The 27,080-nt window shown below is 36.2% G+C and overlaps 1 protein-coding gene across 1 annotated transcript; it reads right to left on the reverse strand.

Moving 5' to 3' along the window:
* On the reverse strand, positions 1-27,080 carry DSG3 (desmoglein 3; the record flags this gene model as incomplete). The annotated part of the gene is made up of 16 exons (XM_081078285.1): positions 1-618; positions 1,807-2,036; positions 3,419-3,482; positions 3,794-3,933; positions 7,500-7,748; positions 9,380-9,604; positions 10,670-10,809; positions 11,439-11,710; positions 14,280-14,465; positions 14,738-14,866; positions 15,709-15,875; positions 16,549-16,693; positions 17,139-17,294; positions 17,759-17,890; positions 18,402-18,437; positions 27,033-27,080. The coding sequence occupies 16 exons, from the start codon at positions 27,078-27,080 to the stop codon at positions 1-3; spliced, it is 2,937 nt and encodes a 978-aa protein (XP_080934411.1).

The raw sequence follows: 27,080 nt of genomic DNA on the forward strand, positions 1-27,080 counted from the left end.
TCATATCAGACGGGAACAAGGATCTTCTACACAGATCCTATTACATGACCCTCGTAGCTCCGTGGGACCATGTAGGTTGCCAGGACCACTGGAAATGGGACAAATCACTCTTTCTGTCATGATTACATTTTGTTTGAGAAATGGATCAAAGGTTGCAGCAGGAGTTTGCAGTAGGGAACCGGAAGTTGAGTAAGTCTCCGTTACCACATAGCTACTCTGCTGCAAAGGGTCAGGTATGCAAATGGCTGGTTGGAGGACAGAGCAGGAAGCTGAAAAAGCAGAAGCTCCTTGACTGCCTGACAAAGTCGGGCACCTAGCAGATTCTGACTGCTGGATTTCTACGGCAGGGCCACAGGATTCAATCCCAGAACCGCTGTGTTTGGTGGGTAACTGAGATTGATTAGTTTTGTCATCAAACCCGAGGCTTATTTCTGCAAGTTTTTTAAATTTGGGGCCAAGCGACTCCAAGAAGCTCTCATCCAGCTCATCGGCAATAAAACTGCAACAACCCAGGGAGCCCACGGGAGAACCAGGGGCATCCAATCCTTCATTATCATAGATCAGCAAGCAGTCATTTGCTTCCTGGCTGTTGTCTTCCTCTGCACAGGCAAATGCTTTCTAAAGGTGGAGAAAAGTAGAAAAAATGAATTTTAAAAGAGACTCTATTGAAGAATATAATACTGTTTCATAGAACTCAAGGTTTGATCATGAATGCGTAATTTAGGTAATCCATAGACGTAAAGGCATACTGTTTATAGCAATCTTGTTACAGAAACTATCTGGTGTTTGGAAAATAGTGTAGTTGACATTCCCTCAAAATTGAATCTAGCTTATGTTCATGTTTTAATTCTTGATTTTGAAGGCACTTCCATGGGTTTAGGCCTACAAAGCAAATGTGTATGAATCCTGGAGGTTAATCCCCGGCTCCAGGGTTCCTGTGTGTGTTTGTATTAATGCATGTCCACTGTGCACCGTCTGACACAGCTTTCACCCAGACTGGGGCCTTTGCCTAGACTCTGCAGTTCTTGTGGGAGCCTGACCTATTACTAGAGCCCATCTGGAATATCGCAAGAATCCTCATCCCAAATAAGCCCTCCCTGCCAATGTCTCTTAAAACAGTGTCAACCTTCATTTGCTCATACAAGGGCCATATCCTGGCACTTACCAGTTCTGGTACCATAACTATGGGAGATCTTTTATAACGACACACCAACCAGGAGGCAAGCAACCTGCCTCCCAGAGTCCTCTCTGTTCTTGCACCCTCATCGCTATTTGGTTCCATGATTCCTGTCACTTCATCTGATCTTCGATCACATCCATTCCCCTTTTTACTTTTGGGTCATTGATTCAATGGCTCCTCAACATTTTTGGACATGGACTCCTTCGGAAACATGAAGGATACTCTAACCCTCTCTCAGAAAACTATATGCACATGTGTTCTGACATCCTTTAGGGTATAGAAAATACAAATATGCTGCTTTGTATTCCTAAAGTGGATGCTGCTGATCCTGAAATGCAAAAGGGTTTTTGCTGCCCCTTGTTATTCCAGTTGGAGGGATGAGGTGCCATTGGCTGTATTCTCTCACTTTGTTTCTATTTACCCATCTGTTCTTCCTTTTGACTAGTAGCCCAGTTTTGTCAGCCATCTTACGTAGCTGCTCTGGGTTATTTTGGCAAAGAACCCCTATTTTTTTCTTAAATTTGAACAAGCTGTAAAAAAACGAACAGCAAAACTGAAATGTAGTCAAGTAAAAAGATCTCTGAGGTAAATAAGATACCAAAGGCACAAAGTTTTCCACCAATTACCTGAGAAAAGTAGGACTCCAAGAAATTCATGTTTATTGCCCCTTCACAGTAGTCCTTATGGGCTCCTCCAGTAGAATGCCCTGTTCTCATTGTCCCAGACTGTCCTGCAGAACAGAAGCCAAGTCCAGTGGTTGCTCCAGATCCTGCTTCTGCGCCAAGCTTGGTGGTCAGTTCTGTTTCCGAAGCTCCTTCCACTCCCATTCCTCTGGCACATATATTTGTACAAACGTCTAAAAACAGGGGAGAAACTTCTGTAACATCTCATGCTGTGATTTTTGTTTGTTTTTACTGTTCCTTGATATCCATGAACAGTGACCAAGGAAAACAGATAAGTGGGAGAAAATCAATTGTATGACTAGAGGTGATAAGACCAACCCACAGTCTGTTATGTGAGAATAACAAAGAGGGTGAGGGTGTTAATGGGACCTTAGCAGATGGAAGAGCTCTGAAACATACTAATTAAAAAATATGCAAAAGAAATAGATTTTCAGTGACAACAGCCAGAAATGGAAAAGTAAATACAGAATATTCAGCAGAGCCATGGAAAACTTCTAATACAATGCTTGTTTGTTTTCAGGATAAAAGAAATTGTAATTAAGCTGTCATATTGGCTTAATATGACAACCAAAGAGGAAACACACATAACGTAATTGTGCAAATTAGCAGATGCTAATTTGGTGTCTTGGTACCTAATGAAAATTTAATGAGTTATGACTATTCTGCTTGTTACCTTTACATTATGCTTTTATGGAAAGTTATTTTATTTATTTACTTATTTTTTAAGAGAATGCTGACTATAGTTTTTGCTATGTAATTATAACAAGAGAAGCCGGTGAGAAGTGAGGTCGCTAATAAAGGCAGATAGTTACAGTTTTGGGGACATCTTAGGCAGATTATGCAGGCTGAATATTTAAACACGATCTATTGCATTTAAGTGTGAAATTAAGAAAAAAATTAATAGTAGGCATAGGTCTTATTATTCTTCTAGTTTATGCATTAGTTATGGCACTGAAATAGTATGAATAAAATAGTCATTTGGTATGCCAAATAAATAAATAATTTCATCTGTACGACAATATAAGCAATCTTCTCTCATTATGATTGAAATAACAATTGGTACTTGAACTCATATCAGGGTACTGTCAGTTCTAGGGGAGGAAGGAGGGCAACAAGACCGAGGAAGTGCACACATGAGGTTTTAACTGCAAATATTATCAGTGTTAAGAATAGTCAAGGTTGGGTGGTGGGTACACAGTGTTTGTTATATTTTCCTTTACATTTTTCTATACTCATACATGCAAAATCTTTTCTAATTAAAAATTAATAATTGTCTGAGAGCTAAACTTCAGTTTATTAAAGTTTGAAAAAAGTATAACAAATCTTCAGATGTTAAAAATGGTGGCATCAGTGGACAAATGAACTTATTGAAGCCAGAGGTAGGTCATGGGACTGACCAATATACTACTAATACACCATTTCATTGAAACCCTATTTCAGTGGTACCATGTCCCACGTATGCAAATTGTTAAAATAATTTAGAACACTTCTTATTTTTCAATATTTTTTTATTTAACCCATGTTGCTTTCAAAATTAAATTAGATGTTCACTTACCAGAGCTTTCCATGAAATCAACTCCATTGGAAGTTATAAGCGGCACACAAATATTTGTGATTTCCTGCAAACCATGTTAAAAAAATTACATTAAAAAATGAACCAGATTTCATCTCAGTATAGTTGAAATGTGGCCCTTTGCAAATAGTGACATTATAAGAAACCCTACTTCTTGCAAGAAGAACCATCTTTATGATTTGACAATCTGAAGAACTAAGATCTTAAAAGGCTCCCTTTATTTCACACTGACTCATAAGGGCCCTTGAAGGTCAAAGAGTCTCTGAATTTTGCCCCATTACCCACTTTCCTATCTGAATATAAATAGATTTTTGCTCTATATAATTGAAATAAATGTTTTACAAACTGGATCTTCACCTTGTCTTCAGGTTGGGCTCCTTCGATTCCCCACGGATGAATTGTTCCTTCTGAACCATCAGGAACTGGGATAAATCCACCTGTCACTCCCCCTATAGGACCAGTCCCACAGTCACAGGTCAACAGCAGAAGGGGGGCCACTAGTATAAAGGAAAACAAAACATCAAAACATTTTAATTACTTGGAAACGATTTGACATGACAATTGCCAGAAACCTTACAAAGAAATTACAGTATTTTTAATACTTAGGGAAAATCTAATAGAAAGCAAAATTAGTTTCTACAAAATAAAATTTGATAAATTAAGTATACTAAAATTTCATATGATTATGAAATTAAAGGAGATAGATCGGATCATTTTTGTGACATGTAGATTGTTGTCTTAAAATAGGCACTGTTTGATGAATGATAAAGGTAGTTGTTCAGTTCCTCAACCCTTTATCATAATATATTTTTACATTTATTTGTACATGTCAGGTGAAATTACACCTGGATGGTCAAGATTTTAGGTGGGTATGATAATGTTTTAGTAATCTGGTCTGTAATGATCTCTTAGTAAACAGGAATTAACCAGAAAACTCCCTCAGCAAATAGAGTGATAATCTAATATCCATATACGCTTAATTGTGACTGAAGAATCCCTAGCTTGGAGGGGCCTTCCTGCCAGGGCAATTATCACTCTTTCTGTGCCTATCAGTCACCTGTTGGCAAGAAAAATTAATATTCTCATGCTAATGCAAGGAAGTGCTTCCCATGTTCGGTGGTCAGTGACTCCACTCTCCCTTCTCTGGCCACTTGAGTTCTGTTTCAATTCTGTCCACTTTGAGGCAACTTAGGGGTTTAAGAGCACAGCCTCTGGAGTCAGACTTCTAGGGTTGGAATTTTGACTTTACCACCCATTAGCTGGGCATTATGTCATCTTTTCTTGCCTCCCTTAACACATCCAAAGAATGGGAGAATAAAGAGTATCTACATGATAGATTGTTGGGAAGATTAAATGAATAACTGTAGTGGGTACTATGAGGATTTGCTAGTATTGTTTGGATGGCTACATCAGTTATGCAAATTAGGTCAGTCATATATGTATATATATATATTCCATATACATATACAAAATGAAAAAAATTTGGCCAAGTGCATAAAATAGGTTGGACATAAATAATATAGGTTTATTAATATGTTTTAATCAAAATTTAATATAATGTACATACAAATGATACTTCTAAAGGCTTTCTTTATTTATTGCCATTCTCAATTATAAGACTTTATTAAATGTATGGGAAGGATTGAATATTATGAGTTGACAAAATAGTTTTGAAAGTTGATGAATGTACACCTGTATGGTCAGTATCTTTAGGTGGGCAAACAGTCTTTTAGAAACCTTGTTTATCATTGTACGTGTTATATGTATTTATTTTTATATATGTATCCAGAGAAAGTTTTTCAAAGTGTTTGAGTTTGTACAGGCTGAAAAATGTATGCATTGTTTTATACAAAATTCAAAACATGGCATTTTACAAATGGTAGGATCACATGAAGCAAATATGATTGCAGGAATAACACAGCATATTTTCTCTGATTGCCATCCCGAGGCACAATCCCACAAGTACAATGGCCTGCAGGATTTAACATTTCAAAATCAAACTCAATACTGCTTCCCTACATATCTGTGCTTCCTCTGATACTTTCAATTTCATTTAATGGTTTCGGCAACCACTGAATTAAATGATTCACCTGGACTTCTTATCCATTCTTTCTATCCATTAATAAGTCTCCACATCCTCTCCACATACCCCTGTAATGCCTTGTACACCTAACCCTTCCTTTCCAGTCTCATGTCACAGCTCTAAATCTGGCCTCCATCATCTCTTCTGAACTATTACAATAACCTCTGACTGTTCTTTCCGATTACTGTATACACTGCTGCCAGTGTTACCTGTCTAAAATACGCATATGATCATGCTAGTCTTTTATTCAACTACTTTCAGCAGCTTAAAGCACCAGCACCATTGCATGTGTATGTAAGCCCTTTCAAATTAGTCCCAAAGCATTCTTCAGTTTTATCTCCTTCGTTCCGAACAATTTCCCTATGCATTAGCCTCTCAAGGCTGTGTGATCTCTAAAACATGCTAAGTGTTTTCTGGCTTTGGCTCACACTGTTACTCTTTGGAAACACCTTTCCTTCTTTTTGTACTTACTGTATCCAACTCATTTTCCAGGACTTGCTTGGGTGACCCCTTAGTCTGAGAATCTTCTGCAATACTTCTTTGTATTCATTTCTATTATAGTTTTATCATGGCATATTTTTTGCTGTATGGTTAGACATGCATAAATCTGTGAACTGCATGGAACCCAAAATCAAGTTCCTGTTTCAGCTTGAAGCTGCTAGCATCAAGACTCACATATATGTACTTGAAAAATCTGTTGAAAGTGACTAATGTGATGTTGAAAAACTGGCACTCTGGGTGTCAGTTTCAGCTATCAAACAAAATGATGCATGATAACTTCAGAACAGTAAACACTTTTGGGGAAAGAGGAAAAAGAATATATGACATGTATAGGAGGCCACTACATGTATGTATAGCGATTTCTTTCTTTTTAAAAAAAAGATCTGAGAAAATATGGCAAATATTAATATCTTTTAATTCTGAGATATTGTTATATTTGTGCCTGTTATGTAATTTTCTGTACTTCTTTGTGGTTTCAAAGTATTTCATAAATTAAAATTTAAATGAAAGGGTTAGAGTGGATTTGATCACCATGAAGTCATTTTAACTTTAAAAGTCTATGGTTTCATAATAAATTGGGAAGTGATTGTGAATTTATCAAAGCTTTCTCTTGTTTATACAGGAATTTGCCACAAAGTTCTTTGAAATAGAGACCTGTTACATTCAAAATACTATTTGCTTCACAAGATTTTTATTTAAATGCAACTTTTTAGAAAAAACAATAGATTTTTAGAAATCTATTGAATAAAATAAATTTTACTCTTATTGAAAAATAATACATGTGTGTAGTTTCCCTACATGTGTTCAATAAACTTAACTATATTAAGTGTGAAAGCTTTAAATGGGATGTATATTCAGATGGTAAACTACTCTGATGAAGTGCTGGCTTAAGCACTGATCTCACAGAGCCTATGATATATTAACGTGTGTTGTAAAGTGCAAAGTCTACGATATCCTATATATTTTCCCTAAATCCATTGGCCGAGGTTCTCTTTTTATTTTAGATTCTCCTGAGACGTGAATATGGAGAAGACATTTTAGAAAATGTCACACTCAAAGATAAAGCCATTATTTTGACCATGAATATTACCGGAAGTGTGTAAAGAGTGTTCATGCTTTATTTTTTTCCCTTGCGATTCTCTTCTGCTGTTTCCTAAATGTCTAACATTTAAATGTCTAACATTTATGACTTGCTTGTCTTAGGCTTATGCCTAACATTTATGACTACATGTTACCACGAACATACATGTATATGATCTGCTTTGCTGTAGTGTGAATATAGATTGTTGGCAAGTGGTATGTTAACTTCAAATGTTTCAGATTCTTCCTGAAAATGCCGTTTCTCCCCAGCTATGCCTATAAAACTTAAAGGGGGGGAAGGGTTCTTCTGCATTGCAGAGACGCGTTGCTTGGGCCGCCTGAAGCCCTTTTCAAATGCTGACACCCGTGAAAAGCAGAATAAAACTCGGGCATACTCACACAGCAATAGCAAGAGACCAAGGAATATCAGGCCGATGGCAGCAGGCCCCAGCCTTGCAAATGACCGCTCTCCGGTCGTGCGCCCAGGGTGTGGGGATGTACAGGTATCCCTGAAGTCACACTGACAGACCTCCAGAGTCAGACTGTCTGCTGCCTCACACCGCCTGTCCTCACTGTCTGTAAGTCCAAGGGAGACTGTGTACGTTCCAGGAGACACCTGCTGCTGGGCTCTAAGGAGTGCAGAGGTATCTGTAGAGAAACAATCATACAAATCAACAGTGGGATAGGTGTCTTTTGCTCTTAAAACTACTTGCGTTTGTTATAGAAGCAGAGTTGGCATACACATCACTGTCACAAATAGCGAGGCTAAGAGGAGGGTGAGATTCGAGCAGTTATGTCTTATAAGGGATTCAGTTGGGTAAATTGAGCTGTCTTTCCTCCTTGCCCTTTTATCTGCTCCGTGGGGCACATTAATCTCCCCCATGAAGACTCAGTCCCACCCTGAATTTCCCCACAAGGAGGACGGGAGGAAGGCCATTTAAATCCCAGGCCTCCCTCTTCTGGGGCTTCACTTCTCTCCTGAATGTCTGCACCAACCCGTGGCCCTCTGAATGTGTCCCTTCAGCCGAACTCCATGCTCTTGTGCCTGACTTATCGAGACTGAGTTTCTGCTTTGGCTGCTGTTACCTCAGCTGCTGCTGGTCTCATGAGCCTATGCTGGTTATGGGACTGCCTGTGGTGAAGACTTTGTTGTCTGCCTGACTCAGGAGCACTGATCATTCTCCATTCTCTCCATTGCAGTGTTGTCCGTTTCTAAGTGGGCTCCAGCAGCAGGGTTATGTTGGGTGAATCATTTTGGACTCCACTGTATCTGTGACATGATGCCTGGTCCACGCAATCCAACCACTGTTGACTTGCCCAGTCTCACCTAAGTAGGTGTGTCTAGGGCCAAGTCCTGTCTCTCTATAATGTTTCTTTTGTATCATTTTCATTGACTGTGTATCTGGTAAAGTCATTTGGAGCCAAATGCTACGTGCATCATTTGGCGCTAGGTCCTCACACCAGGATCATCATGGCCCCAGGAAAGAAGGCCATGGAGAATACAATCCCTTTGGTGACTCTAACAATGGTTGAAACCTATAACTAGGGCACCACAGAGCACATCTATAAAAGGAAGCAAGACTGGTTCAGAAGAGAGACAAAAAAGAGTCAGAGAAAAATGAGTTCCTTTACAAAGAATTTAAGTAGCCTGAGGGTCTCTATAAAATTTAGACAGGGAGCAGATTCTTAAGTCTAATGGCTGTTTCCAGTGAGACTCCTGGAAAACACAGGATATGCAAAATTAGCATGATATAGTTTAGGAGAAAAGGAAGGTTGGATTAGCTCTTTCCCATTGGCTAATGGGTTTACAAATTTCAGTTCCCCAGGCCTTCAAAATTCCTGACTAGTGACAGACTAAATAGCATTTGACCCTTCCAGTGCTTCAGGTCTGTTCCCAGTCTGCCCAGGTAAGAAGAGTTTATGTATTTAGAAATCTCAACAGTTCTGCAATACAACAGATGCCTGACTTTAATCTTATTTTGGTGTGCTCTGGAGGTAGAAATAACATACTAAAATTATAAAAGTATAAAACAGAATCCACATGAAAAACAGAAAATATGAAATAGTGCCAACATTATATCATATAATTCCTTTCCTCTTCTGAAGAGAGAAGAAATTCATGAGGAAATTCATGAGAGAAGAAATTCATGACTGCATCTTCAATGCAAAGAAAATTTTCAATTGCTCTTGGAAAGGACTTGTTCCCAAATGAGCTCACTTATCCTTCTGGAAATATAAAGAAGCAGTGACTTTCATTTATAAACTCGACTCTTACTCACCATTGATTGTTGTGATACTCCACACAACTGGCAATTTTAGAGGTTCCTCCTCCAGTGAAAATGTGTAGCGGCCAGTATACTTATTGCCCTGTGCTCTGGCTGAGACCACCACGGAAGGTGATGAGCTGCAAACTGTTTTCTTTTCGAGGACAATTGTTGGACAATTTTCATTAAAACTAGGTACTTCAACATATATGGTGCCTGTAGCTGTTTTACCTGTGTTTCCTATAAGAATAACATTTTAGAGTTCAAGAAATATACAGAACAAGTTGTCCCCCAAAATTAACCTTTTATATTTCTCTTGCATGCAGCTACGTTAGTGTGTCTTCTCACCAGAAATTATATTTGTTATCCTTACAAGTGCAAATGTCCTCCTATTGCCACATCTTGTAAAAAGTCAATTTAGATTTATTAATTTGGCTGGTGTCTCTAGTTTGTAGCATTGGCTATTAATTTAACATGTTTGGAACCAAGACCTGTAAGGTGGTAGATTCACTGACTACAAATAAAATCAACATAAAAATAGTAGTTTTCTTAAATGTATCCTGCATGAGCTCAGCACTGTGTGAAAGACTTTTGCTTCTAAAGCTTGAACCAAAGTATTTGGAATAAGCCATGATTTATTTTTGTTACCCAAGAGATAAAAGTTTATTGAAGAAAAATTTAAATATGTTAACAATCAAAAACAGTACAATAAAAATCAGTTGTGGGATATTGAATCATTTCTGTTTTTTCCCTTTGTACTTTTTGCTGTTTTCCCAGATGTTAAGATTTTTGGTGTTTATTCTTTTATTTTTATGTTTGCCTTGAGCATTAATTAATTTTGTACTTGAGGAAACACATACACTCAATGAATATTATTTTTAAAACATCCCAGAATATTTATTGCTCAATGATATAGCATATTAGGTCTCTATGAATAATTCATTCTGTAAGTAACTCACAGAGGGACCTCACATTTGAGTTGAGCTACCCTGATAGGCTTTTAGTACCAATCTTTATCTATCCTTCTCAAACTCAGAAATTCCAATGGTTCTAAAAATTTCTGTCCCAACCACAGAAAACCGCAGGGACAGAACACAGTATTCACTGTTGCTATATATTTCATTGAGATGTTGGAATGATCAGTATTCTCCTAGATTCAGCTGCCTCAGACTTGAGGCCCAAGGCCCCTGAGATACTTTTATCTATTGGTAAAGGTAATTTGTTAAGTGATCATAATCATCTATTCATAAAGAAATGCCAACTGCAGTAACATTGCTCTAAAAATGATTGAAATATTGCTCTTACCATCTATGGCCAGGACCTCAGCTATGATTGTCCTGTTAACTATAAAAATAGACTCCCGATCCATGTTTTTGACAAATTTGATTTCAGCAGTTTTTGAATCAATTATGAGCAAGCCGCCATCATTACGTCCCATGATATACCTGTTTTATAATAGAAAAAAGTAATAGTTTTCTTTCAAATATAGACTGGTTACCTATTTAATGACAATGACTCATTTTATATTTAATATAATTAATATAGGACATTGAAATGTGCTTGTATAAAAACGTGGCAGAAAATAACATATTAGCATGGACAAGCACCATTTTATAATCCTTAAGTATGTAGTAGCCTGGTTTTTCAATTTTGTGCTTTATGCAATAAAATAACTGTCCTTTCTCTTATACTACAGCAACTGTTTTGCCTAGTGTTCTTAGATTTTAGGCATGTATGTCTTTGTATGTACTATTCTATTTTATTGCACCATGGTTTTCTGATGAACCACTCTTTAAGATTCAGTTAAAAGTTTCCACGAAACATTTTCCTGATCTCTCTAGACAGACTGAAGTATTTTTATTTTAGGTTCCACATTAACTTAAGTTTATGTTATCTTTGCTTAGTAGTACAATATCTTTTAGTGATTTAGTTACACATCTCTTCTTGAGTTATCCAGTTCCTTAATTTGGCCAACTTTGTATCTTCACATATAATAGTTTAGGTGTTCCTTTGTAATACCTTATAGATGAAAACTACATCAAGGAATAATAAGATGTTATTAAAATAATCTTACCTGACATTTGAAGCAGCTTTGCCAGTGTCTTCATCAATGGCTTGATACGTTCCCAGGATGTAATTGACCAGCTTTTTACTACTTATGCCTTTCTGGACAGTAAATGTCTTGGAAGTAGGACGGAATGTAATTCCTTCTTGCACATTTATAACTTGAATTGTAACTTGGGTTGACTGGACTCGATATTGAGAGATTACTGACTGGTGAAATTCGGCTCTGTTTTTGACGGCAATACCAAATTGTGCATTCTGTAGTTGTTCATAATCCAGAGGCTAGAGTAAAAATGAAATTAGAAGAAAAGTGTCACAAAAATATGATTCAGCAAACCCAGTACAGGACAAGAGAACTCTAGGTCACATGCTATGAATGGATCCTTTTATTTCTATAAGTAGAAACAAATAACAAAATTGTTTCAGAAATCATTGTAATGTTGAGATAGAGAAACCTTTAGAATTCTTAACTCATGAGACCTCAGTTTTGGTGACTGATACTTACAAAGCAGGGTACCTCTTTTTAGACTAGCAAAATATCATTACGGTTTCTGTGGTGCAGTGAAAAGAATCTCGCATTTGCTATGGTTAGCATGGTTTGAATCCTGGGCCTGCTGCTTAATATCTGTGTGACTCGGCACAATATTTAATATGTCTGATCCTCAACTTTCCACTTCTGAAAAAACAACAACACCCTTGCCTCATCAGATTGTTGTGAGAACTTAACAAATTAAAGCCCATAATACATTCCTATAAATGACTGCTCTGGCCATTTACAGAATAGTCATTGGATTAATGTTCAATAATGTCTTTTCTGACTTTAAAAATTCCTAGGTGGCAGCGACAAACTATCTTAATAACCTTGGTTGGCAAAGGGACCTTGGCAAAGCAGTGAGTGAGTGGCCCATCAACTTCTTTATAGAGCCATTTTCAAATGGTCTTGCATGGTAACTATTTGTTTTACCCTCTTTTCTAGGTGGCCCAAACCAAGGCCTTGAGGAATCCCAAGATAGCTTTTTCTATTCACTAGTAAATTTTTTGAGGGCTGAGATGAGGAAGTGCTCATTTTGGTTATATTTGTGTATTACTGAAAATAGGTAAAGTCAGAGATCTGGATTTGAGTTTTAGCTTTGCAATGACTGGTTCTGTGGGCTCAAGCATTTCCTAGAGGAGAGGAAGAAAAAAATGTGTACACAGGTAATTATACTACAAGGGGTAACTGACAACAGAAATTATAGAGTCTACGTGTGGAAGCAAATGAATACTTCTAGAGAGAGTTCAGTAGGGCTTCCGAGAGGTTTTCATCTGAGCTGAGTGTTCAAGGATGAGGAAGAGTTATGCTGGCAGAGGTGAACTTGCCAATGCTCAGAGTTACCGAAGGTGATAGGGAGTAGGCTGGCTGCAGATGACGAGAGGCAATTCTGGGAGGAAAACCCCCATTTTAAAGGCCAGCAGGTGGTCATCAACCCTGGTTGCCTAGTCTCCTGAGGAGCCTCTAAGAACCTCTGCAAGGCTTCCCACAGACCAACCGAACCAATAGTTATCACGTTCCTGCTGGCTAGGAAAAGTGGTAGGTGATTCAAATGGGCAGTCAGGGTTGAGGGCTACTTTTATAGCCGGTGGAGAACAAGGAAAGGTTTAAAGGGGAGAATAACCGGTCCAAATTGGTTCTAAGAAAAACATGGTAGTAAACTGGTGGCAGTAGCAGAACAAAGGGACATAGAAACGAGGTAGGGACATCTATCAGGAGGGATCACAATTGTTTAGTGGGCAGGAGGCCAGACCAAGCTAGAGGACAGAGCATAAAAAGAAAGACCACGGCCAGACTTTAGGGACAATTTCCGGGGCAGAATTTGATCACTGGCTATATGTTGTGAGGAAATGCCATGATTAAAGGATAAGGTCCAGGTTTCTAGTTTGAGAGACGGGATGACACCTATGCAGGAGACAGGGAATATCTAATTTTCAGGTACTACGGGAAGTTTATGACAAAATCCCTTGCAGTTGAGGGTGACTGTAGCCCACTCTCTGAAAAGCAGAGTAATAAGAACTTCTTTCCCAGATGACTTCCAGCAATCTGGGATTCCAGCAATCTCCTTGTTAAGGGAATATTATGGGTCTGTTACTCTACTGGATTCAAGGAATTAAAGAAAGAGGCTCCCATATGGGCCAATGTCCTGTGCCAAGGAATGTCCCCAAATAGTGGTTATTTTTTTCTAGTCTATACAATATTCAGGCAGAAATATCTTTATGTTATTCTAGTTGCTGTTGTTGTTGGTGGTGGTGTGCGTGTGTGTCATGTGGGGGGTGTGGGGATGTGTTTCCTATAGCCAAGCATGTTAAACGGAAGCTTTACTCAGTTATTTACTTTTCATCTTGCAGATTTAGTTACACATTCCCATTTTCCAGAAAAAGTTACCTTTTTTCCCCTTTGACGACTGTAGCTAATCATTGAAAACAAATTGACAAATCCATAAGCCACAACTCCATGTATTTGTCTCTCTTCCTAACTTCAATTGTAGAGAGTGAATGAGATTAAATCAAGAAATATGTTTTATTTTCTTGTGCTTAAAGCAGGCACGTCTATATGTATATGTATTAGTGTGTCTGTGTTTAATTCAAACAATATGGTAGCTGGGAAGGAAATAATCAACATGTTAAAAAAGGCTGTCCTTAGGTAATGGGGATCTGTGTGTGTTTTAAAAAATTCTGTCTACTGTTTTGTGTTTTCTAAGTTTGTTTTTTCATGAAGAAGTGGTAGTATTATTAATTACATAATGTTTATTTGTAGACATGATAGTTTTTGGCTAATAGGGAATATTTTTGCCACTCAAGGGATAGCAGACCTTACCTTAACCACCTTCAGGATGCCTTCGTTAGTTCTGGGATCAGTTTGGATTTCAAACCAATTCCCTTCATTTCCAGAGGTAAAAAAATACTCTGCAAGCCAATTATCTGTGAACTCTTCATCCAAATCTATTACTTGAAATCGAAGCAACTCAGAACTTAAAGTATTTTCCTCGATACGTGCTATATACTGAAAAGGAGAGAAGTGGAATTTTAGACTCCGTGTCAGATTTTATCTAAAGGGATTGTATTTATTCTGAATGGTATGAATCATTAATTTTCAAACTATGTGGTGCCTCCTTGCCAGTTACTGAATTCTTATATTTCACAAAGGCTTAGTTTTTAAAGAAAATTGCAAAGAACTTCAATAGAAGTCACCACGGGGACAAATACTGAATTAGGGTGGCAAAGTATACAGTAAAATACACATAAAAATTATTATTCAAGGAGGGAAAGGTATACCTGGGATTCTTTGAACATCGGGAAGTTATCATTGACGTCTTTCACTTTAATACTACTTTCGCACTGAGTTGACAGTCCTTCTCCATCTCTGTCGGCACCACTCACAATAAGACGGTAGCTGCTAACTTGCTAAAGTTGGAGTAAAGAAAGAAAAATAATTATTCTCTAGTGCCAAGAGTATGAATGGCAACTACTTGCTTCCAATGTGTAAGGAGGTGAAAATATTCAAGTTCATTGTTTATTGGATCACGTGAACTGTTCTCAGTCCATTCTGGAAGAGGTGTGTGGGGCTCTGGGTGGTTGAGTGAAAGTCTTTATGGGCAAGAACAGATTTTCTCTTTTGTGAGCTTCTTGGGGCACGAAAGTACGCTTAGAACAAAAATGGGCAATGTCGATGGTGGGGTGCTTATCGGAGGGAAGCTCACTTACAGCGTTTTCCTGTCTGTCTATTCAGAAAAGCATTTGTATAAAAGTCATATGGAGTATGACGGGGTGGTGTGTGGTGATGGAGATGTGGTGGCAGGACGGTGAGGAGGAGAGAGGGAGGAGATGCTTTAGTGTTCTGGAAGCAGGGCTAAAGTTCAAAGAAGTCAGGAGAAAGTGTGACATCAAAGAAAGCTTAATTCCAGTGAGAAAATTTCTCCCTTCATCTAAGGAATGTCCTTCTCCATTATATGAGGGATTAGGTCTTTGTCCATGTACACCAGTGCCATCTTTTACTGTCTCACTTACACTCTCACTTATATACTGATACTTGTTTATTGAGGCTACAGTTGATTGTGCAGGTCCTAGGTATATGTCTCACCCCACTGGCGTCCACTAGAATGCAAACCGTTTCCCTAGATCACCCAACTGAGTACTAGCAACCGCTTTTCCTTTCTCCTTTCGTTCTCAGTAAAATGGAGTTACTGCTCTTGGTTTTCGTAAGTCAAACCCTTTGCTCTTCAATGCTCCCAAGCGCTTTGCTTTACCTCTCGATCAAGAGAATTGGTCAAAGTCCAGACTTCCCCAGTGTGTCTGCTCAGGAGGAACATGGGGATGCCTGCAGGTTCCTGAGAGACAATTTTGAATGCAATTTTAGAGTTTGGATGGTTTGGTTCATCGGCATCTGTAGCATTGAGTATCATCACCAGGGAGTCTAGGAATACAGAAGTTCATAAAAGAATACGTAAACATTGATACGGCGTGCATATTAAACCTTCAACGCAATTTCAGATTGATCTCTGTTTTTTAAGCACTTAAAAGTGTCTGTATGCTCCAAAAGTATTCCATGTCGCGTGCAATATCTCTTACTGTCTCTCTTAGTCGGTAGAACTGTACGGCCTTCCATAAAAATCCTTTTGTTCTCCTTAAGCCGTGGCTCTGGTGGGGTGGAGAGTATTTTGTGTCTTTATTTCTTGCCTTGATGGATGGCCTTATGATTGATTGTCCGTTTTTACCAAATTATCCTAGTAATGTGCGTGTGTCTCTGTCCCTTATACTCTAAAAAAGCCTTGCTGATGCATCAGGGCTACCTGAGGCCAGCACCTCTTTCACTTTATAACTGCTGGGGACTCATGTAATTTGTAGGTAAAGAATACGACACTATTGACCTGATAACAGGGCCATAGCCTAGAAATACAATGATAGTGACTAATGAGTTCAACTAGAAATATTAGAAAGAAGATTCAGGTTATCTTGATGAGTTTTTCTGGAAAACTGATGAAACTAAGAGAATAAATTAGCTTATAAAAATGATGTATTATAGTGGTACTTATATTTGACAATTTAAAAAATCAGAAGTGGTAGATACTGTAAGAAAAGGTACTTACTTGCAGGACTATTTTCTTCAATTTCACCCATGAATATATTTTGTGAAAATACTGGAGCGTTGTCATTGATATCTAAAATTTTGACTGTTAGTATAAGTGGTTTCTCTACATTTTGTCCTAGAGCATTTAAAGCATAGCATGTGATCTAGAAAAAAGGGAAAATGTTAATTATTAGTCTACAAACTTAATCTGCATACTATTAAAACTTGTGGATATAAGGCCTGTGTTGGCATGCATAGAACTTTCATGCAAGGAAGAAAAATATTTCTCCGAAGAGTAGACAAAGTAGGTAAAAGTACCCACTCTGGGCAGATCCACGGGGCCAACTTCCCCTTCCTCCAGGCTGATCCTGGATCCTGGCAGGCTGAAGTTTGGCAAGTGGCATGCTGGAGTCAATGCTCGTTCATGCACCTCCTAGAGTATTCCGTCAGGGGCACAACCCTAAGTGGAGGTTCTTTGTGGAGGGACGAATGTTACTTGTTGGTGGATTGATCGATGCCCTGATCTAAATTAACCAGTACAAGAGTCTCCCCTTCTAAAGCCACAGTGCACACGGAAAAGGGTGTCCAATGGTGAAGACACCAAGTTACCTGGAAGCTTGGGGTTTCCTCACGATCAACAATGGCTGTTATGTTGATTTCTCCAGTGTTTCTGTCAACAACAAAGATTCCGAAAGGGGGCCGATCAATTCCTATTCCAGAAATTCGGTAGGTAATTTGCTGGGTTGCTTGGAAATCGGAAGTAATCTGCAGCCAAAAGTACCCACAATGTTAAGCTGATCATTGTTTATATATATATAAAGTTAGAATAGTATAATGGACCTGATTTATTTCATCACCCAGCTTCAACAATTATGAACACATAGTCAATCCAATGTTGACTCCAAACATTTTTCTAATTGTTCTTACCCATATATATGTTTTTTCTATTTGTGGGAATCTGGATCTAAATAAGGCTTATCCGTTGAAACTGGTCTCTTAATTTTGTCTCTTAATTTTTTTTTAATCATTCTAGAGGCCATAATTCCCTCATCATCTTTATTTTTTTCTTCTTCTTCTTACTATTATTGATTCTTTTTTTTTTAAGATATGTTATTTGTTCTGTGAACTCCCCAATCTGCATTTTGCTAATTGGAATTGCCATATTATTTTAGTTTACATCTAATACATTTACTCTAAAAACTCACATTTCCCCTGCTCATAGGACTTACTTTGGCTATTGGGTTTCTCTTCGAGTTGTCTTCTCCTTCTCTGCAGGGTTTTGCAAATTTCACCCATTCACGTTTGTATCTCCTTTTGGCTTGTTGAACTGCTGTCCCATTTTCTCCGTGTTGTCCCTTGGTCTTATGTACAAAGGAATTCCATTTTATTTAGCACGTTGTTGAACATTTTTGTTTTGAGTACTGATTATAGACACCTAGGTTGAGGAGCCCCCTACTTTTCAAGATATCTCAGACTGTTAGATGTGTAATTCACTATACCTCAATTTTGTCAAGCAAAGAAGAAACATAAAATAACTAAAACAATTACAAAGCTACATGATTTTTTAATATAGCATTTAATGATATTTTATATTTTCTTTCTATAATCCAAAATAATTTTGGGGTACATAGGCTATATTTAATTAAAACCTATTGATTTGTTTAGGAAAAGAAGAAACAATACATGAGATAAATTACATTAATAACATGTATACATTGCTGGTATTTAAATATTATTGGGTTAGTTAGAATTTTATTTTTACAATTAAATTATTAAATAATTTAAAACAGTAAATATTTATTTTTCCTGAAAACAATTTTATTTTTTAACGCATTCATTATTTTAATTACAAAAAACTTTTTCATACTTTACCTCTGTTCTCAATTCTCCATGAACCAATAGGACCACCTGTAGACATTTAAATAAAGTCAAATTAAATGTAAATTCTTCAGATAGGTCTGTAATTACATAAGATAATAACCCTGATTTTTACATTCTGCTGTTCATATTGTACTATGTTTCTATTTCAGAAAAAGTAGATTTGGAAAAGCATTATTCAAAGGGTAAAATCATCCCAGGAAAAAGAAAATGCTCTCAGTATAAGCAAGTTCTTCCAGTTCTTTAATCTGACTACAGAATTTTAAAGACATACAGAAGAATCTATTGGATTTTGAAAATCCAATGGTTGCAGATGGTTGCAGCAATCAGACTTTTCGTAGCCTGGCTATTCTATAAACACATATCAGGAGCTATGGAAGCTATTGCTTTGGGAAATGACGGCAAGCATCATTGTGATAAACTTCAGAAAGTACCATAGGGGATTATTAAAAACCATGGCCTACCCAACTGCCTTGTACAAAGACAATTTTGTATTAGTTAGCTGCAGCGTAAGGTATTTTCTTCGTTGTTCAAGAATGGAGATAATGGAATGGAACTAGTCAGGTTTAGAGAATAGAACATAAAACATGGGGATATGCTATTCCAATCATAAGTATTGGTTGCTGTGGGACATGCATCTGCTCATTTCTGCCCTATTCAATTTAAATATGGAGCTTCTAATTTTCTTATTCATCTGAAAATATTAAATGAGGATAAAATAAAGTCAGTCAGGCTTTACTTTCTCAAGAGCACATGGGACCTTCATCTGTCTCATTTTCCCTCTTGTTTTCTACCTGGAATGCACTTTTCTTTCCCCTTCACCCACTTAAATATTACTCATCTTTAAGATCAATTTAAGTTTCAACAGTGTCCATGAAACTATCTCTATTGATGTTTCCTTTTCTAAGTGTGTACAATACATATTCTGCACAATGCAATGTAGCCCATAATGGTTTACCATGATTTATTATTTCTTATTGTTTTGTGTGCATTGTGGTGCTAAGTAAGCCAAGAGAATTGTAAACTTTCCAAGTCAGTGCTTCTATAATCTTCTTCTTATTATTATTATTTTGTAATGCTTACAATATCTGTCCTTTAGCAGATGTTTCACAACTATATGCTCATCCACTGATTACCTGGTCTGAAGAAAATCTGGTAGGGGATTGTGAAAAATAAATCAGAAGAAAAAAATTAGAATAAAATAGTAGCTAGTGTTTATTGTGGTTTTTGTGTCATTTGCTGTTCATAGAGCTTTATATTATCTCATTTAATACCTACAGTAGCCATCTGAGGGAGGTTCTATGATTATAATCCCTATTTTATGGATACAGAAATGGAGACATGAGAAAATGAGTACTTTGTCCTAGCTCACTGCCCTAATACAGCCAGAATTTGAATTTTGGTAGCCTGATTCCAAAATGTGTACATCACTACTACATTAGATTCTAACCAAAGTTGGCATAAATAAATAGAAAAACAAACAGATTAAAAAAAACTAGTGGCAGAGAAAAAGTTTTATGATAGTCAATTTAGATTTTTTTCACCAGCAAAGACGGAGATAACTCCTAAAACAATGTAGATGTATTACGTTGTTTATTTTGGAAGATTCTAATACAAGGGCAAGTCCAAGTCTGAACCAAACGAGTAGCTACCTGTATATCAGACATAGAATTCCATGACCTTTCCATTCTAAAAATGTCATTGAAATTTTTATTTAAAAGGGTGTGTGTTCAAATTGTCATGAAAAAGAACCATTACATGTGGTTATAACAGATCTCAAAATGATTTTACAGCTTTGCTGCTCTTTATTAAACACTGTCATGAATTACGTGGGAGAGAAGACCAGAGCAATTAGTAATTGCACTACTCCTTTCTCAAGGGAGGGATGGGCCAGGTATGCTTCCCTTTACAGGAAAACTGGAATCATTCAGAAAACATGAGTCGTGTTTGTACTAACCCCACAGAGAATGATTCTCCTAACAGACACTGAGGCACAATATCCTGGGAAGCAAAGGAAGGACAAACCCTAACCTGTGGAGAATGAATATTTCAGACAGTTGTTTCTTGTTTGTTCAATGTTTTCATAGAATGAGAGTCCTTAGAGAAATTATTCAGTCTAAACCTTTACTCTTCAACATCCTCTATTAAAGTAAAAAGTGTTCCCTAATTTTAGGGCGTATTGTGCAAATGTGATTATTTTTGTTCTTCTAGCAATATGGGGTAGTTAATAAGAAACACTTCTAAATATTGAAATGCTCTTTAGATATTTAGAAGTATAATCAGAGCCTTACATTATTTAGAATAGTATTTTTAAAAGTTATTTCAGTTAATTAATTTTTATATGTGGCTACTTAATTGTTTTAGTTAATTTACGAATATAATTATTTTCAATATATAATAACTATTTCAACAGTTTCCTGACAATATAAATTGACTAAGTTGTCTCTTTTGGTAGCTTGAATTGGAAATATTGATGTGGAGAAAGCACTCCTTATCTTGAGAATTCCTATACTTTTCTTTTTTTCCTCTTGTTTTCTGGCTATTTTGACAATTTTGATTATATGATTTTAAAGCACTGATATGGCATAAATACCTTGGTATAGATTAGAAATATTTTATGAAAAGCAAATCAGATTATTAAATTAATAAAGCAACATGAAATAAACTGATTTGATAACATATACACTATTTGCTAATTAAAATGTACATACAGGGGTGCCAAAAAATGTACACATTTTAAGAGATGTTATCTATGTATTACTTTTCAGAGTTGAATTGAATTACGGTAGCAATGCGTAGTATGACGTTTGCTCAAAAGATGGCATTAATCAAACGAATGCTAGTGTCATTCTTTGTATTACAGTTTTAATACAGTTTTTCCTTTATTAAAACGTGTATACATTTTTTGGACCCTCTGTAGATATATCATTATATTTCTGAATATGGTAGATATACAATAAATAAATTTTGAGGATCTGGGTGACTAGATTTTTAAAAACCATTTATAGTTTTACTGCTGCTTTACTTAGTTTCGCTAAGATTTTATTTAGAGTTAGCTCAAGCTTTAGTGTGGGGAGGGACAGAGAGACTATGCATTAGATCCAGGGAGATGATCCCAGCTAACCTAGGGCATAAGGACTCTTCTCATGTCCAGAATGAGCATAAGAGTGGACCTCATCCATTTCCCTCTGAAAAACTTGTAGAATAAATTAGAATAATTCAAAGGAATAACTGCAATTTTTAAATACAATTTTGTATTTAATAATTTTGGGAAAAAAGTAATGAAATATATATATATATAATATATATGTATTAATATTTGTTGGTGGTATTATTTTTATAATTGATTCAATACAATGATTATTAATGTATCAAGTCACAGAGGTCATTTAATACATGTTTGATGAAAAATTACATGTGTACAATTCAGAAGAAATGAGTGATTTATTTTTTATGATATCTCATAGCCATCTATTTATCTATCTACTTTTTAAAATTAAAATGAAAAAATCCCCAAACATTCTAATAAACTTTGTATTCATCAAGGCAAAATCCTTATTTGAACAAAAATGATATGTTTATTTCATTGGAAATTATTCTTTAATTTGAGACAATTCAATTTCAGTAACTGAGTTTTAGAGTAAACTCAATTAATTTAGGAAGTTAAACCTTGTATCAGGAAAGAGTGATGCTGATTAAAACAAATACCCAGGGATATTTCAAATGCTCATTTTTAATGCCATAAAAGATACAGTCAAGTATATTAATACAATATTGGACACTGGATCCCGAATCCCTGAATTTATATCTCAATTTTACATGGACTAGCTGTATAACTTAGGAACATTACTTAATCTTTCAGTTTCCTTACTGGTAAAATAAGAATAATAATTCTACTTTATAGGTTTCTTGTAAGGATTAAATGAATTAATAGGTATAAAGCACATTGATGAGCCTTAGCCCACAGTATATGCTCAATATGTTAATCATGTTTGTTACCAAACTTAAAAAAAGGTATAAAAGAGCCACTTTGATATTAAGTGACCTCTTATTATTGTTATTCACATCAAGGCACATAAGAGCTTTCTCTTTCTTAAATATTAGAGAGTGATAGGAACCAGTTCTCATCTATACAATTGTGTAGTTTGCTCCTTATACAACTACAGGGGTCATGGTTTACATTTTAGTATATGTGATTGCACCTCATGGAATTGTGCAGTGTACACCTTGGCCAACTGTACAGTGGCCATGCAAGAAAAATGTGCGTATTAGACAGACTCAATTATCCATAATATAATTATAGATAGTAACCAAGTGCCTGTGTAATTTTGTTGTGATGAACTTCCCCGAAGCAAGCCTTCTCCTTAGGCTATCAGATTGACTCTTAACTAGAAAGGAAGAGCCAAGGGCTAAGAGGTTTATGAGAAACTTAAATGACACCGAGTGTTCTGGTTCCAAATGGAAACCGGTTTCAGGTATTAGGTAAGTGGTTATGGTAATTGGTAAAAATGATTACCTCTTTCCCGACTTCTGCCCATGGCAGGCAAGGTTAGCTAGAATTGCTTTGCATGGTTGTTCTGATTTTGGATCTTAACTTTTGGAGAGATCAGGAAGAAATTTATTTTCATATATTTATTAGCAGTGGAAACCGATTGTTTCATCAAGAGGAGAGGTACCTCAAAGATTTTCCATCTGTTAAAAATTTGGGCCATTTAGACTACAATTCTTTTCCTAAAAAATTTATTTTTTGGATGTTCTGTAGAAGAATGTGCTTGAAGATAGTCTTGCTGTATTTAGAACCTTTTCTATCTCAGAACTTCCCTCTTTCATCCTCAGCACTATCACTATTAACTTTAAAACATTGTGTTTTGAAAATATTTGGATTTCAACATTCTCTATTTGTTTTGTAAGGAGTGATTTTTTTACATAATATAGAAACATAAAATTAAAAACCTTATTGTCCAGATGTTAATAGTATTAAATAGTATTAAATAGTATTAAATGACAATAGTATTAAATTAAATAGTATTAAATGACAACTATTTCAGATGTTGTGGACTATAAAACACTGAACAATGTTTTCTTTGAAGACAAACATTGTTTTCAAAAGGTTAAATCTCTGAATATAAGCATTTTCCAATCACAAATCATTTCCCTCAAATTATTTTGTGTTGTGCAAAAGGCATCAAACAAGCTCAGGAAACTGATAAATATTAACCTTTTCTTCAACAATGGATAGGTAGGTGTTCCCCATGCCTTCTCCTCCCAAATAATTAATCAAGGAGCCTGAACTGTTGAAATTTTGAGTAATGCTTCAAGTTTAAAAACGTTATTTTTTCATACCCACTGTTATATTCCTTTATTGCTTATGTTTTTTCCTGTCCATTTTCCAAAAACTAATCTCACAGCAATTTTTGATATGCTCTTTTGCTCAAGAAAAATGGAGGCCCTTTTTTGACTTATTAAAACTGGAGGTGGTGGTTATTTAAAATAGCAAGTCACAATATTAAGACATTATGAAGAATCAATTTTATTACTAAAATATTACGAATGATAGGAATTAGAGCCTTACAAACCACTTTATATTTTCCAAAGCACCTTTTTGCACACATCACCGTTTTATTCTCACTATGGTCATTTTTAATTTAGACAGGGAGCCATGATTATTCTTATGACAGTTGAGGAAATAAGGCCTGGAGTGTCAGTGGTATAGGTGTAGATGGAAGTCTATGACTTTGCTATTCTATCTCACCTCTCTAGGCAATCGTTGTATCGTTGGTCATAGGACGGTGGAATTAGTTCAAAACCTCCAAACACGTCTTCCAACTTTCAGACCCCACCCTTCAACAACAAAAGATGTACATTCCCACTAGACAATGCTTTTAAAAGCATTGCTTTTTTTCCCCTTCACCACACTATTTTGAAATTCTGGGTGGCTCCCCACTTCTGAAAGGATTCCATTAGCCTTCACAGAATGTACTTTTCAATCTGAGCCTCATCGGCTTTTCCAACTCTTGTCCGGATTCCCCAGTGCATACTGTCATTCCTGCCAAACCAGTGTGTCCATTGCCCCTAAGCAAATGCATAATCACACCCGCCCTTTCTCACAGGGAAGATCTCTCCCTTTGGCCCATCCATACTAAGCAAATCTCACCTCCGTTGTCCGGGAAGCCTCATTTTCTTACCTCACTCCTGACTGACACTGCCTTCCAGTAATAGCATTTATAGTAGACCAGTATTGTCTACTAAATTTATGTAGTATATGTACTAAATTTTCTCATAGTCATATTAAAAACAGATTTTAAAAGGTGACATTAAATTTATATTTTATCTAATATAGTATATCTAAAATAGTATCATTTCAATATGTAATCAACATAAAAATTATTAATGACATATTTTTCATACCTTTTTTTCATACAAAGTCTTAAAATCTGATGTCTATTTTATATTTTACAGCACATCTCAATTGAGATGAATCTCATTTGAAGTGGTTAATAGCCACCTATGGCTTAGTGGCTACCATTTTGGACAGAGCAGCTAGATCACTCAGTTTAACAATTATGCATAAAATTATATTGTTGTTTAAATAGTTTGTGTGTGTGTGTGTGTTTGTGTGTAAAGTTTTCTTGAGGAGAGGAAAGTGTTTTAACATTTCATAGGTTCCTCCATGATTAGCATTATAGTGGCACTGTGTGTGTGTGGGGGGGGGAGGCAAGGGAGGCTGTAATTTAGAGAAACTGCATTCAATTATTCATTTATCCATTCTTCAAACAGTTGTGTGTCTACTGTACGATAGATAATATAGTAGACATTGGGGATACAAAAATGAATGAAACAGCCCTCAGTATAAGGATCTCACAGTCACTCTAGGACCTCAGTATAAGGATCTCACAGTCACTCTAGGACCAATTATCTCTAGGACCAATTATCTCTAGGACTAATTAGAGATAATTAGAGCAGTACACCTCAAAGCAGGGAGAGAACTTCTGTAAGCTTGTGACAGTTCTATGTCCTTATGACAACACTATTCAGACACCCACTGCCTCATATCCCCTAGCTTCCCTAGTTGGTCATTGGCTTGGACATATGGGTTATCAGGCTACCTTCAGTTTTGTCCAGAAATGACCATCTTAGAAAGGTGGAAAAGTCATACACAATTGTCACATTTCTCTTTACAATATTCTGGGGTCAAGTAAATACATTAGAAAACCAAAACAATTATAGTTGACCCTTGAATAACATGGTACTGAATTACATGGGTCAGTTTATTAGAGGATTTTTTCAATAAATACTGTAAATATATTTTCCTTATGATTTTCTTAATAACATTTTTTAGCTTACTAATTGTAAAAATACAGTGTATAATATATATAACATACAAAGTATGTGTTAATTGACTATGTATGTTGTTTATAAGGCTTCTGGTTAACAGTAAGCAATTAGTAAAGTTTTAGGGGAGTCAAGCGTTATGCACAAGTTTTCGACTGTGTATGGGGGGCCAATGCCCCAACTCCCACATTGTTTAATGGTCAAATGTAGTTATAGTGTCATAATAGAAACAGACTCTAACAGAAGTGATGATACCAGTTTTCTGGTTGGACATCATCATGAGAGGGAAAGCCGTGAATCTCTGATTCACAAGGCAGCCGATTCTAATTTTAGACGTCTTTAATTTTTAGAAAGTTCTTTCTTGAGCTCGATCTCCTTCTAACTTCTTGAAGTCCAATTATCTCAATTTTATAGATGAGGAAGTGAGGGAAACTGATGCCTAGGCTAATCCAGTTTATAATTGATAAAGTGGGGGATTAATTTTAGGAATTTTTAATATTCATTTATGGTGTATTTCACTATTTTGATATTTTCATGTAACTGGCAATACTGTGACATATATATTTATTCACTTAAATAACACTGTTAAGGAACAAACTAGTTTGTGCTAGTACTTTTGCTCTCCAGAGTCCACTGCTCTTTTAGATAAAAAAGAGTAACTCCCAATAGTAAGAAGTATTACTCTCCCAGAATGTGTCTTATGAAATGTTGTGTGTGTTTTTCCCCCAAAAGCTGGATATGTTTTGCACATAATGGCTAAATATAAACACTGTTTTCTTAATCCCCCTCCCCCAACTTCTCTAGAGTCAAACATTGCTTTGATTTTTAATTTAACAGTCCTCTACTGTTTTAAAAACATGTTAGGTATCAAGACCAGGCATGTACAATTCTTAGCCATATGCTTAACAGATATGTAACTTTGGGAAATAGAACTGGTTCTCGTTTATGTATTTTAGCTTGTATATGAGAAAGATGAATAAAAACATTACTTTAAAGAAAGTGAAGGTGTTGTGGAAAATAGATCTGAGATCAGGGTTATCTGATTTGTTAACTAAAATGATAAATGGCGACTTTCAAATCCATTTCTCTCTGGTTGATTTTTCTATGAAAAATAAAACATTAGGAAAACAAAAAGAAGAAATTGGTGATCTTTACAGTTTCATTTTAATATGTTTATTTCCACTGTACTCTTTTTAGAATTTACAGTCGGGATTCAGGGAGCAAATATACTATTCTCTAACAAGAAAGGAGACAGGGAAAGTTAGCAATTATTAGAAAAATAATAGGACTTACCATTAAAACGGCCAGGGCCCCTGTGGTTCTGAAAAAGAGCCAAGTCAT

The sequence above is a fragment of the Rhinolophus hipposideros genome, assembly GCF_964194185.1.
Source record: "Rhinolophus hipposideros genome assembly, chromosome: 17".
Classification (NCBI taxonomy): domain Eukaryota; kingdom Metazoa; phylum Chordata; class Mammalia; order Chiroptera; family Rhinolophidae; genus Rhinolophus; species Rhinolophus hipposideros.